The 15,808-nt window shown below is 51.7% G+C and overlaps 9 protein-coding genes across 9 annotated transcripts; 7 read left to right on the top strand and 2 right to left on the bottom strand.

Moving 5' to 3' along the window:
* Nucleotides 1–2,011, top strand: BD324DRAFT_680386 (lariat debranching enzyme, C-terminal domain-domain-containing protein). The gene is made up of 5 exons (XM_022019079.1): nt 1–424; nt 482–567; nt 625–1,455; nt 1,506–1,842; nt 1,891–2,011. Exons 1-5 carry the CDS (start codon nt 16–18, stop codon nt 1,971–1,973), a joined length of 1,746 nt encoding a protein of 581 aa, XP_021872610.1. The 5' UTR covers nt 1–15; the 3' UTR covers nt 1,974–2,011.
* Nucleotides 2,012–2,176: 165 nt separating this feature from the next.
* BD324DRAFT_621947 (hypothetical protein) lies at nt 2,177–5,254 on the top strand. The gene is made up of 14 exons (XM_022015426.1): nt 2,177–2,195; nt 2,250–2,775; nt 2,822–2,930; nt 2,983–3,115; nt 3,175–3,222; nt 3,272–3,710; nt 3,774–3,805; nt 3,869–4,186; nt 4,281–4,457; nt 4,510–4,590; nt 4,639–4,722; nt 4,769–4,816; nt 4,886–4,955; nt 5,026–5,254. The coding sequence occupies exons 1-14, from the start codon at nt 2,188–2,190 to the stop codon at nt 5,146–5,148; spliced, it is 2,196 nt and encodes a 731-aa protein (XP_021872609.1). The 5' UTR covers nt 2,177–2,187; the 3' UTR covers nt 5,149–5,254.
* On the top strand, nt 5,233–7,246 carry BD324DRAFT_621933 (DNA-directed RNA polymerase). Its single transcript, XM_022015425.1, has 6 exons — nt 5,233–5,597; nt 5,659–5,780; nt 5,937–6,068; nt 6,127–6,309; nt 6,359–6,464; nt 6,517–7,246. Exons 1-6 carry the CDS (start codon nt 5,354–5,356, stop codon nt 6,930–6,932), a joined length of 1,203 nt encoding a protein of 400 aa, XP_021872608.1. The 5' UTR covers nt 5,233–5,353; the 3' UTR covers nt 6,933–7,246.
* Nucleotides 7,247–7,297: 51 nt separating this feature from the next.
* Nucleotides 7,298–8,749, top strand: BD324DRAFT_621930 (hypothetical protein). The gene is made up of 8 exons (XM_022015424.1): nt 7,298–7,398; nt 7,459–7,537; nt 7,599–7,734; nt 7,806–7,949; nt 8,005–8,108; nt 8,177–8,235; nt 8,278–8,423; nt 8,481–8,749. The coding sequence occupies exons 1-8, from the start codon at nt 7,380–7,382 to the stop codon at nt 8,670–8,672; spliced, it is 879 nt and encodes a 292-aa protein (XP_021872607.1). The 5' UTR covers nt 7,298–7,379; the 3' UTR covers nt 8,673–8,749.
* Nucleotides 8,750–8,818: 69 nt separating this feature from the next.
* Nucleotides 8,819–9,501, top strand: BD324DRAFT_680383 (DASH complex subunit Dad1-domain-containing protein). The gene is made up of 3 exons (XM_022019078.1): nt 8,819–8,999; nt 9,076–9,177; nt 9,256–9,501. The coding sequence occupies exons 1-3, from the start codon at nt 8,901–8,903 to the stop codon at nt 9,424–9,426; spliced, it is 372 nt and encodes a 123-aa protein (XP_021872606.1). The 5' UTR covers nt 8,819–8,900; the 3' UTR covers nt 9,427–9,501.
* On the bottom strand, nt 9,502–10,773 carry BD324DRAFT_621923 (hypothetical protein). The gene is made up of 2 exons (XM_022015423.1): nt 10,551–10,773; nt 9,502–10,479 (listed from the first exon to the last, which is right to left on the bottom strand). Exons 1-2 carry the CDS (start codon nt 10,685–10,687, stop codon nt 9,552–9,554), a joined length of 1,065 nt encoding a protein of 354 aa, XP_021872605.1. The 5' UTR covers nt 10,688–10,773; the 3' UTR covers nt 9,502–9,551.
* Nucleotides 10,774–10,814: 41 nt separating this feature from the next.
* BD324DRAFT_589176 (putative hydrolase) lies at nt 10,815–12,395 on the top strand. Its single transcript, XM_022013775.1, has 3 exons — nt 10,815–11,265; nt 11,310–11,490; nt 11,541–12,395. Exons 1-3 carry the CDS (start codon nt 10,966–10,968, stop codon nt 12,299–12,301), a joined length of 1,242 nt encoding a protein of 413 aa, XP_021872604.1. The 5' UTR covers nt 10,815–10,965; the 3' UTR covers nt 12,302–12,395.
* Nucleotides 12,396–12,487: 92 nt separating this feature from the next.
* Nucleotides 12,488–13,903, top strand: BD324DRAFT_621921 (hypothetical protein). Its single transcript, XM_022015422.1, has 2 exons — nt 12,488–12,662; nt 12,717–13,903. Exons 1-2 carry the CDS (start codon nt 12,559–12,561, stop codon nt 13,702–13,704), a joined length of 1,092 nt encoding a protein of 363 aa, XP_021872603.1. The 5' UTR covers nt 12,488–12,558; the 3' UTR covers nt 13,705–13,903.
* On the bottom strand, nt 13,904–15,768 carry BD324DRAFT_621919 (putative beta-1,4-mannosyltransferase). Its single transcript, XM_022015421.1, has 4 exons — nt 15,040–15,768; nt 14,896–14,985; nt 14,213–14,837; nt 13,904–14,148 (listed from the first exon to the last, which is right to left on the bottom strand). Exons 1-4 carry the CDS (start codon nt 15,615–15,617, stop codon nt 13,945–13,947), a joined length of 1,497 nt encoding a protein of 498 aa, XP_021872602.1. The 5' UTR covers nt 15,618–15,768; the 3' UTR covers nt 13,904–13,944.
* Nucleotides 15,769–15,808: the final 40 nt, after the last annotated feature.

Genomic DNA, 15,808 nt, shown 5'->3' with positions numbered 1-15,808 from the left:
CATAGACATCCAGCGATGCTCATAGCTGTCCAAGGGTGCTGTCATGGCTCTCTGTCAACTATATACGCCTCTATAGCCAAATTCGAATCACAATCTGAACAACACCGCCGCGTCCGTCTCCTGCTTCTCTGTGGAGACTTTCAAGCACTACGCTCAGAACATGATTATGCCTCTTTGGCCGTTCCACCCAAATACAGAGCTCTAGGCACGTTTCATGAATACTACAGTGGGAAGCAGGTCGCTCCTGTCCTTACATTGGTCATTGGTGGGAACCATGAAGCCAGTAATTACATGCAGGAACTGTACCATGGTGGTTGGCTCGCTCCGAATATCTATTACCTCGGTGCGGCGGGGAGCGTGATGGTCGATGGATTGCGGATAGTAGGGTCTAGCGGGATATACAAGGCTCACAATTATGGCAAGGGTGAGCTGGGTCGAGTGGAGCAAACACAAAAAAGGCCGACAGCTCATGTCTTCGTAGGACACTATGAAAAGGTGCCGTATAGGGATTCACAACTGAGAAGCGTGTACCATACCCGACACTACGACATTGCAAAGCTGATGCAGGTGAGTGAACGCATCGGTTCTAGCCTTCGGTTTTTGTCTGACATCCAATCTTCTCAGCTCTCTCCCCGCCCTCATACCGTCTTCATGTCGCACGATTGGCCGACCGAGATCCCAAAACACGGGAACACGGCCGATCTCTTGCGCCGGAAACCATTCTTCACATCTGAAGTCAATTCCAATACACTGGGATCGCCACCATTACTCAACGTTCTTCGATACCTCAAACCGAATCATTGGTTCGCAGCGCATCTTCACGTCAAGTTTGCAGCTGTATACGAGCACGAGGCCGGCGCCAGCTCGACGAAGGAGGTCCTGAATTCAAGACCCACATTGAATCCTGATGAAATCGACTTGGACCTCGATGATGGTGTTCAAAGTCCTGTGGACAATCCTGACGAGATCACCATCGATGACGGGAATGACGATGTGCTGTCGGAGACAAATCCTGCCACCGAGAACCCTGATGAAATTACCATCGAGGATGAGGATGAGTCAGATTTAGAGGATCACATGAAAGAGCATGTGGCTCATGAGCTTGCGCAAGGTCGTACAGGTGGAGAGATCAACCCGGACGAAATCAATATCGGGGACGATGAAGAATTCGATGCTCCAGTCATACCGAATGGGGCACTTTCTGACCCGGTATTGGATGCACTCAAAGTGGACGAAAGTGCGGATCTGGTCGAGGCGGCGCGGTCACAAGCCGGTCCCAATGCGGCTCATGGTATCATTGGGCCTGTGTCAGCATCTTTGCCAGCGCCGGAGAAGCATGGCGAGCCTGGTCCATCAACAGTGCAGGCTCGCAGGACTTCTGAGAGCGCGACAAGCTCGACATCCACCAAATTCCTCGCCTTGGACAAGCCGGGCCGCGGACGCGATTTCATACAGGTGAGGTCTGCGCCAGGAGAAGAACGGGGCATCACTGACATCCTTACCAGTTTCTCGACATTCCTACTCCTTCCTCCATCGCCGAGGACCAATATCCTCGCATGACATTCGATCCGCATTGGCTGGCTATCAGTCGAGCCCTACACTCACATCTCTCGACAGAGCTGAGGCAGCCTCCACTACCCCGTCAAGACGAGATGGATAGGATGATCCAGCTGGAATTAGACAAGATAGAACAAGATGGGTTACTGGTACCGAGGATCAAAGGCCAAGGAGAACAGGACGGACCAGTAGAGCTGGTATGGGAGAGAGGACCCATCGACATAGCTCGTGTACAGCAGTTCTGGCCAACAGCTCCTGCTCATGGAGAGCCAGGAGGCTCGCCAAGTAAGTCGAAGTTGAGTTCCAAAGTTCGCCCAGTTGACATTCCGACAGCGGCTTGGTATACTAATCCTCAGACCGAAGCGTTCTGTGGGATGTTGGGCATCCAGAATAAGATCAACCCAGCACCCCCATGAGCGAGAGTATGCATGAGGCGACATCTCAGCGGATAAAATCAACTGAAGCATTTCCTTGACTACTGATGACTACCTGGCACACACTCCGCTCCCTCCTTTGTCTACTGATCGGCAGTGCTGCTATGCGCAACCGAGAAGAAAGGATGGTCTTGTATGGCAAGATTCTAAACTCACGTCTGTTTCTGCTGTCCACAACTGTCACAGTCAAGATCCAATGTCCGAGTGAGCTACACGAGTCTTGGCCAGAGCCATCCGTCACTAAACGTTGACTTGCAGAAAACGGGGTAGATCGACCTCTCGGTCACAGGCAGAACCATCTCCTGCTTCGGAAAACCCTCCACGGTCCACCTTCACTCGCATCTTTCGCTTCTTTCTGTATCTTATCTGGATTCCAGTATGGCTCTTTATCTTTGTCCCTCTGGCCATCGTCATGGCTCTCCCTTACACTTATATCAAATCATGTCGACCACATGAGCGAGACGACGAAGGGCACAAGAAGCGAGTGACTGACAAGTTTGGTCACGAGAAGACAAAACATCTGGATTTCAATCCGTTTCAAGATCATGTCAAGCATCGAAACTTGACCGCGTTCCCTGGCGAAGGTCCGGAAGCTACAGCACAAGGTTTCTGGCGATCAGTCCGCATTGGAGTCGTCAGGAGAACTTGGGACATGTATCAAGCCCTGAGAGGTAGTTGGCGGATGATCAATCGGCAAGGTCTCCAAGTGGGAGGTGTGGTGTCTGGTCTGATCATCATCATCTTTCAAGTCATCATCATGGTCTCTGATCTCACTAACGAGAATGTAGGTGTGATGTTCCGGTGGGTCTGCATTGACATGTTCCTCCGAGGTCCAAAAGGCTTTCAGAGATCCAGTCAATTATGAGTCGACAGATCCTCTATGTGGCTACTTTCTCGGTTCAGGTGTTCCCAACTGGACAGATGTGTCAGAAACTCGAGGTAAGTCAGCATCTCAGACGGTCCCTTGCTTTTATTTACTTACTCTCCTTAGTGTGGTACGGGTTCTACCACGTTCATCTGGGAATCCTGGCTTTCATGCTGATCCTTGACGAGTTATTCAATGTACGCATGGGAATTTTTGCCCCACAATGGAGTCGCATGGGCAATGGTCATACGATCATGTTGTGAGTGAGAGAGGCGCTTCGAATTCTCCCTCCCCGCTTCACCCTGAACCAAGTGATAGTCTCGTCTCGTCTACGGTCACCACATCACCTCACTGGGGCGATGGGAAGTAGGTCCTTTGTGACGACGTCAAGATGCTTGAATCTGACGATTACAAGGTTCTTCCGCTTTCGATATATCATCCTCGTGGTCCTCTTCCTCGGAGGAGTGTACAATTGGGCTCGAGCGGTCCTCGCTTACCTCTGTCTGATACCCAAGAAAGACATTGCAAGGACATACCGGTACCGACGATTTCCACTGCGACTATGGACAGAAAGGGAATGGCTCCAAGATCGCGATACGCCGCCGTTCCGAAAACATGCCAAGGACCTCAGGAAGGAGAAGAGACGGGTAGAGGCGGCTCAGAAAGCTGGTGACAAACAGGCAAAGATTCAGATGAAAAAGCCGAAATACTGGACCGAGCGATGTCAATTGAACCTCGGTGATCGAAGCGTCCAGCTGGAAGCAAAGGATAAAAACAAGTATGATTTTGGAACAAGATTCGACATGGAGGGTGAGGCTGCCGTGCAGACGGTGTACTCGAAGACTGAGGAGCAGGTGGGTTCTTCTGCAGATGGTCGGTGTAGGATGTAAAAGACTGAGCGTATCATTGCACCACAGACCCAGATTGAGAAAGGCTCAGTCATGCGAAAGTGAGTGTTGGGACGCGAATTGTTGTCTCAATGTTCCTGTTGATGCTGAAACGAATCTGGCAGCTTTTGGCTCGGCAATCCAACTGCCCTTCCCTTGGACATGCGCCGCGATAAGAAATGGCTCCGAGATGCCGCTCGATATTCTGAATACAAGCACGGTGCAGCATTCTACGGGATGCATTACTGGAATCCATGGGAGCAAGTCGACGAGTACAATCGGAGACGTAAAGAAGGAAAACAGAAACAGTTGCCCAAGTACGAGCATTACAAGTTGAGATGGCATCGCAAGAGGTATTTGACACTGTTCTTTGACGTGCGAAGATGGCATTCGATCTTTTGTGCGTTGAGCATGTTTGCAATCCACATCGCTTTATTGATCCAGTGAGTAGGTGTAAGGGCCGAATTCCTTACCATTGGATTCGGCGGGCAGGACGACGACAGAGTCCACTGGTCGCTAATCATCCATTATCTTTAGAGCCTATAATGGCGGCGGTACTCGATGGCAAGACTATGCAGCCCAGTACGATAAAGCGACGGCATCTTGGCGGTCAAATGGCGGTCCGAGTATCGACGACTGTCAATACTATGGCGGGTCGACGATACCTATACTGGTCATGTACGGCGTAGAGGCTTACTCTGCGATCCAACAAACGTGAGCTGTGAGAAGCCTCGCATGTTTGATCCTGACCGCTTTACGACCCTAGGATGTTTTGGATCGTCATGTGGCATATCCAGATACTAGGCATGTGCATTGCCGTGTTCTTGGTGGCTCTGGGAAATGACCGGTGAGCAATGATGCAAACCCCCAGTGACGAGTAGCTAAATTTGCAAAGACACTGGGGCATGCACCTAAAGTGGCCGGTGACTCTGGTCGGTCCTAGAACGAGCTCGATCAGTATGGGGCTCACCAACGGATTGTGAGTTAGGCGTACCTGGTAGTTTGAGAGTTGACCAGACTGTCAGGATCGCTTGGTCTACACTTCAACTGGGCTTCTTCCAGGACCAACCTGAGTGAGTGGACACTATCAGATGAAAGTCTGCCAACTTTTGGCCATGCTCAAACGGGGTCCCCCATCAAAGGATGCTCCGAACGCTCACTCGGCTGGCCTGCTATAACTGTGTCCTCTCTTGGGCAGCTCATTTGTTCAAAGTGAGTGGTAATCCTTCCGTCTCTGTCAGCTTGCTGATACGCCTGCTCGTCCCCCTCCGCGCTCTCACAGAACGAGTACATGAAGAATGTCGTCTGCCGTCGGCCGTTCTTTCGGGCCTTGACGTTCTATTCCTTTGAGAGGATGGACTCTGACAAGATGTTTTGGGAGTACCCTGACTACGACGAGGACTAGAGTAGCATCTTGTGCTGGTCGTCGATAGCATGTTACCGCTCTTCGTGCCGCCGGCTGCTGCAGTTAGTTCCCAAGCTATCCTCATGCCACACGACCTATGTGCCACAATTTGCATCCGCTTTTCTGCGATTCCCAAAAATAATGGGCGGCTCCTTCATCTTGCCGTCTCACCTCCATCCACGAAATCCACGACGTGTCTGCACAAATGAACGGCTACGGGAATATGAATGGAGCATCCACCTCAGCTCAAGGAGCTGGCGTAGTCGGATCGGGTATGAATGGATTGGACGGCACATCGGGCGTTCAAGTTCCTATTGGTCCGACGAATCAACCTCGAGTCTTGGTCAGGAATATAACGGATAAAGAGACGACATTTCATCTCAGTGGAGTCGAGCTGGGCTATGCAAACAGTGTCAGAAGAGTCATGATGGCGGATGTACCGACTATAGGTGGGGAATATCCTATATGCGCTGCAAGGCGGAAAATGATCGCTGATTTTGGATGATGCAGCGATTGATCAAGTCTCCTTCTTCCAGAATACTTCCCCGGTCCCGGACGAAATGTTAGCTCATCGACTTGGAATGGTACCTTTGATCAGTCGGAATGTCATGAGAGGATTGAGATATACCAGGGTGAGTGCTTGTCGTGCGGCAGCTCTGCAGTCGGTACCCGAAACGCGGACCAACCATCCAAGAAGGAGGAGAGAGATAGGGGTTTTAACTTCTCTCTTCCTAATCGATCTCAGCGCGTATCTCAGGAGGGCATCCGAGCTGACACCGATGACTCAGGACTGTGACTGTGACGAGGGATGCTATTATTGCATGGTGCAACTCCGACTTAAAGTCGCTTTCTCAGGCACAGATCGAAAGAGTTTAAACGTTACGAGTGATATGCTCGAAGTCATCCCATCTCCTCGTCAGGTAGATCGTTTGTCCTCACTTGTCCACTATCAGCATGCTTACGTCTCTCTCTTCTCAGCCGCCGCCGCCAAATCCATATGGCCAGAATCCAGATTTATCCGAAGACGACCGTCTAATCATCGAGAATAGGGATCCGGAAATGGGCGTCCCAGTTGGCAAGGGAGATCCATCTGTTCCGCCTATATTATTAGCCAAGATTGCCAAGAAGCAAGAAATCGATCTCGTCTGCAAAGCCTACAAGGTAAGAGCTGCTCCAGAGGGCTGTCGCACTGGCTGATTGGGTATATCAGGGCATCGGCAAACACCACGCCAAGTGGAGCCCTCTCAGTGCTGTCGGATTTGAATATGATCCTTATAATAAGCTGCGGCACACGACGTATTGGTACGAAGTGGACGGTTCGTCATCTCGAAGCCTTCAGTTTGGGATATTGCTGACTTGCGTCCGCAGAAAAAGCCGAATGGCCGTTATCCTCCAACGCGGCATTTGAGCAACCTCCAGATCCATCTCAACCATTCGACTACAATGCCGTCCCTTCTACATTCTACATGAATCCGGAGGCTGTGGGCTCTATTCCTGTCCGGACGATCGTAGAACAGGGCCTGGATATCCTCGTCGAGAATCTAGCGAATGTCGTGCTTGCGGTTCAGAAAGAAACGGGAGGAGATGAAGATGACGAGGAGGACGGTGGTGGAGGAATGGTGGACCCGACGATGGGCATGAACGGAGATGGGTACGGTATGAATGGACAGTCGGATCCATACAGGGAAGGAGGAGGCGGGGGAAGCTGGGGAGGTGGTGGTGCGCCTAATGGAGCGCCTAGCTGGGCTGGAGGAGGAAGCGGTATGAGCCCGCTGAGGCGGTAGTCTGACGGGCAAAAAGAAAAAGCTAGTGCGAGCGAGAAATGCAAGAGGCGCGAGCGTCCTTTGTCACCGTCCCCCCTATGATCACTTCCCTTAGCCCTTGGCGATTGGTGTCTGGGTAGCCTCTCTGGGCTCGATCTCGCTACCTCAATGTTGAAGCGTCAGATTGACTGACGCATCGCTGACAGCACTGACACGATGTCTGATTCCACAGCGGACAAGATCAAACAGTACGAAGCGGATATCGAGAAGTATCTGGCACGAGGTGATGTCGCTCGTGTGGAATTGCTAGAGGATAAGATTGTGGAGCTGAAGAGAAAGTTGAAGAAGGAGGAAGAAACTGTCAAGGCGCATCCATCGTGAGTTCCCGCCTGAGAAAGAGAAGCAGGGGGTCTGACTGGGCTGTGTTTTAGGCTTCAATTCGGTCCGATATCTCAGACGATCGCCATCATGAGCGGGCTTAGTTTAGGTGAGGACGTCGGATCAATCCAGACGCCTTTCCTGCAAGACGTTCTGCTCACCTTTCCAGTCATGTCGATCTTGCCCTTACCATTAGAAATGATGCCATTCTATTACCTGTTCAGTCGACTGAGCATGGTGGCCGTCGTGTGAGTTAATCGATACCAAGCGAATTCACGCACTCAGCTGGTCTCACCTCTCCTCTGTCAGCTGTCTCGTATGTCACTGCTCGATCATCTGGTACGGCTACAACCAAGCCATAGAGCAGATGCCAAAGAAGACTGAATCGGCAACCGAGGCCTATAAAAATCTGATGAAACGCAAATCAGAAAGACCAGACATGTGGGTGAGTATGGATACCTGATCCACGCCAGACTCTGCGTGATTTTGTCCGAGCTGAAGCTACGGGTTCATCAGGCACATACTCGCTCTCACCCTTCAGCTTTTCTCACTACTAGACTTGCTCCGCCTCGTATTTTCCCATTCCCACTTGGCAAGAGCCGGCCAGAAGCGACTGTCAGGGACGAGCTATGGTGGGAAGGTGGCAATGCCCCGCATGTCGTAAATCCCTGCTTTTCCAAACCGTGTGGTATGATGCTCACTGGCTCGGGGCCAGGGACACTTCAACAGACCCAAATTGCCTGAACCCGAGGCATTGAATGAAGACGTCGTGTGGGCGAGAGTCAAGGAGAACATGGAGCGGGAGAAGCAGCAAAAGATGTGGGTCGGTCTGGCCTCGAGGGCAGACCCGAAAGACGGGGTCTCTGAGCTGATTTCCAACTGTCAAGCTGGAAGAAGCGGATTCGCACGATTCAATACTTGTGTGTAGTCATCATCGTGGCTTTCAGTAGGTTCCTCTTTCCCATCTTGTGTACTGAAATCACCGCAGTCAACTCCAATGTTGCCATCGCTGGTCTATGCTACCTCATCTACACGACTGTGTCTTCAGAGCTAGAGGACATGCTGAAACCACCTCCAAACATGGACATATACCACGAATACATTGACAGAATTACGGCGCCGTTGAAGAACCAGGCGAGTGCTAAAACGAGCAATGTGCAACCAGGCATGGCTGACTTTGGTAATGACCAGGGCGCACCGAAACCTGGTAAAGATCAGCCTGTAGGCGGTATGAGCTACATTTACGATCCTACCGAGGCTCGCGGACTCAAACCGACCAATACTGCCATTCCGATCAATGTGGTTCCTCCGCATGTGCTCATGACATCGGAGAATCATTTCTACGCTGGACCTGGAGAGCAGATCAAGGATCCAAAGAAGTAGTGTTGATGAGCAAACGTCTCACGCAAGTAGTCAGCACGCCTATGCATGTAGAGCCGTTACAATCTTCATCAGACAACAAGGATGCATAATGGTTTGTCCATGCCACTTTTTCCTTTGCCACCTTTGAATTTCGACGCGACGCGTCCAAAAGCATCCACAGTCAAACGTTCAGCCCAGGTGCTCGTCATTTACATCTCTTATCACTGCCAAAGTCGTGCATCGACAACCATGTCTCTGGCTCGACGATCCATAGCTGTCTACGAGAACACTCCAGAGGAGGGATTTTTCGAGAGGGAAAAGGCGAAATTGATAGATGAGATTTCATCGGTGAGTGAGGGCCAGGCGGCGCCGGCCCAAGCTTTGCAATCATCTTGGAGGCTGTCATCGCTGAGACTGAATACAGAGCTTTGAAGAGCTTATGACTCATACTAACGTGCTCAATCGGAAGCATGAGGAAGTCTATGGTGTCGGAAAGGAGTTCAAGACGGTCGCAGAGCTTTGGGGAGTGAGTCTGGTCGAAGGAGTTTCGACGTGCACTGTCGATTGCAATAGATAGATGTACTGACGCTTGTCATCCATTCAGACGTTCAACGCCTTGATAAGGAAACAGCAGGTGAGCTGGTCCGGGATTCCAACAGCGCTCGACAAGTCACTGATACGTCGTCAGAGCGATCTTGCAGCGACTGCTGATGTTGGTGTCCCGGGAACGGGAAGCGCAAACTTTGGGGCTAGTGTCAACCAACCCATGAGATGAAATGGGCGACCAATAGCGGTGGAGAAAGGGAGGAGCTCAAGTGTGGTCGTGCATGGGATAGAGGGACAGATGCTCATCGTTGTATGTATCGCTATAATGACCCTCTGTTCCTCTCAACTTTCTATTCATATCTCCTCATCGTCCTCATCTTCGTCATCTCCATACTCCATCAGGTCCGCGCCTTCTCCTTCATGCGCATACGGCAGTGGAACCTGGCCCCTCCGGCGTCTCTGCTCATCTGTGAGGGAAAGATTGAACGGAAGGTTCATCTCTGTCGGAGTCTGTGCCGGACGATCGACCCGGGCTGATCTGCCAAGAGAGCTGGCCGAAGTTGGCGCGGCAAATGGCTTGATGTCCACTACTGAGTCCACAGGCCCAGCTACGAGCTCCTCCCGCGAACTCGAGTTGGACGTATGATTCTGCGCCGAGATGCTTGCAAGTGTTCTGGATATGCCTTTGATTCCTCCTGTAGCTTTCCTCACGAGCACTTGTACGACCGCTCCTGACTTGCTTCTCGTCCAATCACCCACTTCCACCCCTTCTTCACCGTTGTAAGCCAATTGTTCGGGAGTTCTCCTCTCCTTGGCCCGCTCGAGAATCATCCAGAATGGAGGTGAAGACGAAACAGGCTGAAGATAGGATTTTGAGAGAAACTCCACGACCCTGGGATTTAGGATAGTGAGAAGAGATAAAGTGGGTGAGAAAGAGGGATGGATGAGAGTCTGGAGAATGGTTGAAGCGTACGGAAGAAGGAGTGTCAGTCGACCAGGCGATTTGGCCTGTGTCAGAATAGACGAAATCAGTCGAATTGCTTCGAGAGGCGAGTAATCTTCCGCAAGAACGCCGATCGCATCGATGAATATCTGTGACTCTGGTTTGGAGGCCTCCAATATGCGCTTGCTGAAGCTCGGACCTGACTCGTCTAGTGTCAAACCGGGAACCTCGCCCGTCAGGTCAACGGTTGTGAGATTGGCCGAATCGAATTCAGGAGATGGTTGTTGCTGCAGCAGCGAGGGCTTATGCAGAGCCGTAACGAGGACCACTGGACCGCGCCTGATGGTCATCCAAGCTTAACATCAGCGCGATCTCCGCCTACACCAGACTCTCTCTCTCTCTCTCCTCACATTCTCAAAGCTCTGCGTAGAGATTCCTTGAAGACGGCCAATCCGGAAAAGACCGCTGAATCGGTGATGATGAGCAGAGGCTGATGCGGTACCTGTGTGCCACCGAGGATCGCCTCGAGAGTTGAATGCTCTGCCATAGTCCTTCTAGGCTATCGTATGCCGCGCCGCACCGTTTGATATTGTATGTATGTTGAGGACGAATGAAAAGGAGAATTGAAGGTCGTTTCGGATCTTCTTGTGAAATTCCGCCAAGTCGAACTCTTATCAACCTTCATACAACCTCCCTCCTAGCGGACAGTGATCTGATTTGTCTTCGCCTCGAATTTGTGGCTATCGAGGTCCGTGAGATAGTCTTTGGCACCATCTCGTGTTTACAAAGCCATCCGCGAAGATCCTATAACTCCTCCTCACCACTATGGCGCCGCAGAAGATCATTATCGATACGGATCCCGGAGTGGACGATGTTTTGGCCATCCTCATGGCTCTAGCGTCACCAGAAGTGGACGTGTCACTCATTTCTATAGTGTTTGGCAACACACATGCCCCAGGAGCTCACAGCAATCTGCTCAAGATATATCATCTGCTGGCTCAAGAGGTCGCGGCTGTTCCAGCCGCTGCGGCAAGATATCATCGACTCGAAGGTCAAACCAAGACCAGATTAGCTCTAGGTGACGATTCGCCCATCGGTGGAGAGAAAGCGGTAGCTGCGTATTTTGTGAGCTAGCCATGTCGCTACATGTAGCTCAATTCTTTACCTAGCACGGTCTCGACGGTCTTTCTAATATCTCTGAGACCCATCCTGAATTCACCCCTCCGCCATTGGATCCTGGAGCGGTGCATGCTCACCTGGACATCCTCAAGACACCGGCACATGAGGTCATATTAGAGACTCTGAAATCCGAGCCCGAAGGCACAGTGACCATCGTTGCTTTGGGACCATGTGCGTTCTTGTCTTCTCGAGCTGAAGGCAACTGACACCAGAGCCCTCAGTGACAAACATTGCACACGCGTATCAAGCCGACCCTGTCACTCTCGCCCGTGTTCATTCGGTCGTCTGGATGGGCGGGGCACTGGATCATCCTGGCAACACATCTCCCGTGGCTGAGTTCAACTGCTTTGCGGACCCCTACGCCGCGACAATCATCATGGAAGCGTGTAAGGCTGGAGAGATCAAATTGGTCATTGCGCCGCTAGACATCACCACACCTCACACGATCCCATTCTCCGATCTCATCGATCCGTCGATCGGTATACCACCTTCTGATTCATCAGGGCAGTCCTCAAAGCTTTCTCCACCAGGACCTCTGAAGACATTTATATCGCACATGCTGAGCCGCGTTCGTGGACTGCACGTCAGTTTTGGCTTACCCGATGCGATGGAGATGCACGACCCCTTGGCCGTGTGGTACGCTCTGTCAAATGCCTCTCGAGCACCGCTGGATACAGCTGAGGGCTGGCATCTCAGACCGCGGGACTTCAAAGTCGAACGTAAAGGAGAGTTCACAAGAGGGATGTGCGTGGTCGATAGAAGAGGGACAACCGAAGATCAGGGAGAGAACAGGGCCTTTGATCTTGCCAAGGAGCATAACGCCAATAAGACCGAAGCATCTGCTGTAGACAATGGAGAGAGGGATAGGGATGGGTCGAAGATCGTTAAGGCTGGTCATTTACCCATGGTGATCGTCAAAACGCCGGGCAAGGAGGTCTTGAGAAGCTTACTGCTGGATCGAGTTTTTGGTCAGACAGTTTGAACCATGGATCTGCCTCGCGCATCTCGCCTCATTGGCCCCTCCACTCCATCAGCATATTGTATCTCATGCATGGTTGCAGTCGAATGCCGGCTGGGCTACTGTATCAAAAGCCCGTTGTCTCAATTTGCTTCCGCCACCTCTTCAGGCTTGAAATGCAATTCATGAGGCTTCTCCATTGAGCCCATTGAGCCCATTGAGCCTGACCAAGGAGGTGACACCTGTTCCAGTTCGTAACCTGTCTATCCGGTCCATTAGCCATGTCTCTACCGCCTGTGAATCCTGAGAAGACGGCTTCTGGGATCATTCAAGATCCAAGAACTCTTGAACGAATTGTGCCGACTTCAAAACGTAGCGATGGGTCGTGAGTCTAGGTCGAGACACTTTGCGCAATCCTCAGCACTGACGAACCCCCGAGTGTCCGTAAAGAGCTCAAGATCCGACCCGGATTCACACCTCAAGAGGATATAGGTCGATTCCGGTCTAATCGGCAGGTCGCTGCAGACGCTCGGAAAGGCTTGGTACCCGGATCCAATCGACCTCCCCCGCCAAAACAACCAGATCCTGACAACGTATTTGCTCAGCCTGCGAAAGAGAAATCTAAAGCTCAGCTGAAGAACGAGAAGCGGAGAGAGAAGAAACGGTTAGAGGCCTCTAACAAGGACTGGGATGACGATGAGGATGGAGATGAGCATGTGCTGGAGGATGGACAAACAGCTGTCGAGATACCCGGTAGCAAAGAAGCTACTGGTGGAGGCATCTACAATCCTGAAGACTCTTTCACTCCATTCTCAAACCACGGTACACCTGATCCTCCTGCTATCCAACCGAAATCCCAGGGCTCCAATATCCCCGCTTCCAAACCTTCAGATGGTGCAAATATCAATTGGGCGGATATGGATGATTCTCCCGTCGGCATCTCAGCTTCACCTCCTTCTGCACCGGAACTCGCATCCGCTATTCAAGCCTCTGCGTCGACCTCAAAATCCAACCCATCCGAGGCCGCCGCGAACAGCCGAACCGCTGGTCCGGCCGCCAAACGCCATCCAATACAAGGTGGACGAGATGGGCCCCTGGGGCTGGCACATCCGCCACCGATAGAGCAATCCAAGTCAGACAAAGCCACTTCGTGGAGGAAGGAGAAACCACCTGCGGAGAACCCAGGCAAGGGTGCTGGAGCGAAGAGCAAGGGCAAGAGCGGCAATACCAAGCCTGCAGCGGGTCCCAAGGGAGCAGCCGAACCGCCGAAACCGACCTCAGAGCCTCGAGTCCGGAAAGAGGTCAAGATCAGGCAAGGAGGAGTCAACGATATTGGCTCGCTTGCAAGTCGAGTGCGGAGTCTTGTGTTGGAGAACCAGAAGCCTGCGGCCCCTCGAGCGAAGAAAGAGAACGCGGCAGAGTCATAACACCTGAGGATCTGCTATAATCTCCTGACCAACATGGCCATAATTCACCGGTCCTAGACGCGAGACTATAACACGATGTCTCTTCGTGATCGAGACGGGAAGCCTTATCATTATTATCATTCAGCGAACTTGCGGGACTTTGTTGCACTTGTCGGCCCCATGTCTTGAACTCATCACACTAGTAATGCATACAACAAGGTGTTTATGAATAGTGCGACTATGATCAATGCAAGATGCGGGCTAATTCATTGACTTGCGATGCAGTATGCCTCTGTGCATGACCCTGTCCCAATTATCATCCCATGAGCTCCACTCTTGCTCATCGACAGAATCAGCCAAAATAGTCCGTAGTTTTGGAGGCGTCGAATGATCGTTTGCGTCCTTTTTGAAGTGATCATGCAGTTTTTGCAGCTGCTTCGAGTGGGGGAATTCAGTCAGAAGATCCTGAGTAGAGGAGTCATCAGATGGTCCTGTCGTATACGTATACATGAACAGGGATAAGACGAACCTTCATGTGCATCCCCAGATCTTCTGGCGTATTCCAGATCCTCCCGTTCACTCCATCCTTGACAAGCTCACCAATCGCCTCATACCCCTTTGCCAACACTGGAGTCCCGCATCCGAACATGTCCACCACTTTCATCGGTAGATCCAGGCTTGACGAGCTCGAATGAAAGCTCAGGCCGAGGTCCGCAGACCCAAGGATGATCGGGTAGTCTCTCGCTGAGACAAACGCGCATCGGACGCAGATATCCATCCACTTGGTCCCCTCACGAGATGCGACAATATCTTCAAACTGGGCACGTAGAGCTCCTTTGCCAGTGACAACCACTAAGAGCTTGGGTAATTTGGTTCCCGAGGTTATCGTGGACTGATAGTCGTCCAGCGCCTGTATCAGGGGTGTAAAGTCCTCATCAGCTGTCCAGGAGGTTGAGGAGACCACGAGAGCAGGTCGAGATGGGTCGTCCTGCTTCGAGGTATTAGAGCCAGTGACGAAATCTGAGGGTGTGAAGCCATCCGGCAATGGATTCTCCAAACTTTCAGAGAGTCTTCTCAGTACTCCATGCTCATCAAGGGGGAGTGACCGGTGAAAATGCGTGGGTGGCCGATCATGCAAGATTGCCGTGATTCCTCTGTGATAGGGGTCATTTTGCGGCTTGGCGTCTTCTCTGATCAGTCCGGAAAGCTCACTGCAGTTTCCAAGCCTTGACGAGATGATCTCGGAGCGCTTGCGTGACGAAGAGATGCGCGAAGGCTTTACGTCCAAAGCCCGCCTCAAACCTGGAAAGGTAAATGTCAACACTCTGGATGTGATTCCAGCTGGAACGGACTCACGCTGTAGCTATTTTGTACAAGGGCGAGCTCTCGCCGACTCTCATCGCTAGTATAGAGCATCCTGTATTGTGCCAGTCGATGACGAGCTTGGCTCCAGTGGTCCAGCAGATGAACTGAGCCAGTGCTAATGTAGGAATGGAGGGAGGGTTTTGAAGGATGAGGAACTCGGTACGGACTGGTATATCCCACAATGCGATTTTGAGAACGCTCCAGACTTGATACACTATCCTCAGAGGAGCTCTCAAGATCCAAGGGAGAACCTTGAGCAGCACTCGAGGAGGATTTGCCAGCGCGTGAGGTTTGACATTTGGAGATTCTTGAAGAGCAGGTATCGGCGGTGTGTCGTCATAGCCTATCATGGCGACTATCCAATCGTGTCTTGCTAATGACTCTGCATGATACATCATTCTCGGCGACCTTCCTATGTCACCCAAAACTAGAACAATCGCCGTGCGATGCCTAGACGGACGATTGGAGATGAACCGGATGAACAGGAACAAGAAGCCGGTAAGTATACAGAGAAAGGAGACGAGGGAGACGAGGAGAAGCTCGGCGGTCGAGCTGGGGAGGGCAACCATGGTGTACAGAGCCTCTAGAAGCCTTCAGAGCGCACACAGATAATCGAGAAAGAGGCGGAATCAAGACGAGACAGAGTCATGGATGACGAAGGCCATGTAGAGAGAGAGAGAGAGAGAGAGGTTCTACGTAGGTTTCGGTTGAATGTTTCGGGTGTAAGGATCTGGCGGTGAGTTTCAGATCTGGCGACAGC

This window comes from Kockovaella imperatae (genome assembly GCF_002102565.1).
Source record: "Kockovaella imperatae strain NRRL Y-17943 chromosome Unknown BD324scaffold_4, whole genome shotgun sequence".
Classification (NCBI taxonomy): Eukaryota; Fungi; Basidiomycota; class Tremellomycetes; order Tremellales; family Cuniculitremaceae; genus Kockovaella; species Kockovaella imperatae.
The sequence above is the reverse complement of the archived record's forward strand: the minus strand, read 5'-3'. Positions and strand labels throughout refer to the sequence as shown.

Excerpts from the sequence above, each read along its gene's own strand:
- BD324DRAFT_680386 (XM_022019079.1), top strand. The coding sequence starts at position 16 with ATGCTCATAGCTGTCCAAGGGTGCTGTCATGGCTCTCTGTCAACTATA. Across the intron at positions 568-624 it reads ACATTGCAAAGCTGATGCAG|CTCTCTCCCCGCCCTCATAC; the intron begins GTGAGTGAACGC and ends CAATCTTCTCAG. Across the intron at positions 1,456-1,505 it reads GCGGACGCGATTTCATACAG|TTTCTCGACATTCCTACTCC; the intron begins GTGAGGTCTGCG and ends CATCCTTACCAG.
- BD324DRAFT_621947 (XM_022015426.1), top strand. Across the intron at positions 3,223-3,271 it reads CCTCACTGGGGCGATGGGAA|GTTCTTCCGCTTTCGATATA; the intron begins GTAGGTCCTTTG and ends GACGATTACAAG. Across the intron at positions 4,956-5,025 it reads GGGCAGCTCATTTGTTCAAA|AACGAGTACATGAAGAATGT; the intron begins GTGAGTGGTAAT and ends GCGCTCTCACAG.
- BD324DRAFT_621933 (XM_022015425.1), top strand. The coding sequence starts at position 5,354 with ATGAACGGCTACGGGAATATGAATGGAGCATCCACCTCAGCTCAAGGA. Across the intron at positions 6,069-6,126 it reads TCATCCCATCTCCTCGTCAG|CCGCCGCCGCCAAATCCATA; the intron begins GTAGATCGTTTG and ends CTCTCTTCTCAG. Across the intron at positions 6,310-6,358 it reads TCGTCTGCAAAGCCTACAAG|GGCATCGGCAAACACCACGC; the intron begins GTAAGAGCTGCT and ends TGGGTATATCAG.
- BD324DRAFT_621930 (XM_022015424.1), top strand. Across the intron at positions 7,950-8,004 it reads GTGGCAATGCCCCGCATGTC|GGACACTTCAACAGACCCAA; the intron begins GTAAATCCCTGC and ends GCTCGGGGCCAG. Across the intron at positions 8,109-8,176 it reads CGGGAGAAGCAGCAAAAGAT|CTGGAAGAAGCGGATTCGCA; the intron begins GTGGGTCGGTCT and ends CCAACTGTCAAG.
- BD324DRAFT_680383 (XM_022019078.1), top strand. The coding sequence starts at position 8,901 with ATGTCTCTGGCTCGACGATCCATAGCTGTCTACGAGAACACTCCAGAG. Across the intron at positions 9,000-9,075 it reads TGATAGATGAGATTTCATCG|AGCTTTGAAGAGCTTATGAC; the intron begins GTGAGTGAGGGC and ends GACTGAATACAG. Across the intron at positions 9,178-9,255 it reads CGGTCGCAGAGCTTTGGGGA|ACGTTCAACGCCTTGATAAG; the intron begins GTGAGTCTGGTC and ends TCATCCATTCAG.
- BD324DRAFT_621923 (XM_022015423.1), bottom strand. The coding sequence starts at position 10,687 with ATGGCAGAGCATTCAACTCTCGAGGCGATCCTCGGTGGCACACAGGTA. Across the intron at positions 10,480-10,550 it reads CTACGCAGAGCTTTGAGAAT|GCGCGGTCCAGTGGTCCTCG; the intron begins GTGAGGAGAGAG and ends GATGACCATCAG.
- BD324DRAFT_589176 (XM_022013775.1), top strand. The coding sequence starts at position 10,966 with ATGGCGCCGCAGAAGATCATTATCGATACGGATCCCGGAGTGGACGAT. Across the intron at positions 11,266-11,309 it reads AAGCGGTAGCTGCGTATTTT|CACGGTCTCGACGGTCTTTC; the intron begins GTGAGCTAGCCA and ends TTCTTTACCTAG. Across the intron at positions 11,491-11,540 it reads CATCGTTGCTTTGGGACCAT|TGACAAACATTGCACACGCG; the intron begins GTGCGTTCTTGT and ends CAGAGCCCTCAG.
- BD324DRAFT_621921 (XM_022015422.1), top strand. The coding sequence starts at position 12,559 with ATGTCTCTACCGCCTGTGAATCCTGAGAAGACGGCTTCTGGGATCATT. Across the intron at positions 12,663-12,716 it reads TCAAAACGTAGCGATGGGTC|TGTCCGTAAAGAGCTCAAGA; the intron begins GTGAGTCTAGGT and ends CGAACCCCCGAG.
- BD324DRAFT_621919 (XM_022015421.1), bottom strand. The coding sequence starts at position 15,617 with ATGGTTGCCCTCCCCAGCTCGACCGCCGAGCTTCTCCTCGTCTCCCTC. Across the intron at positions 14,986-15,039 it reads TTGTACAAAATAGCTACAGC|GTTTGAGGCGGGCTTTGGAC; the intron begins GTGAGTCCGTTC and ends TTACCTTTCCAG. Across the intron at positions 14,149-14,212 it reads ATCTGGGGATGCACATGAAG|GATCTTCTGACTGAATTCCC; the intron begins GTTCGTCTTATC and ends TCCTCTACTCAG.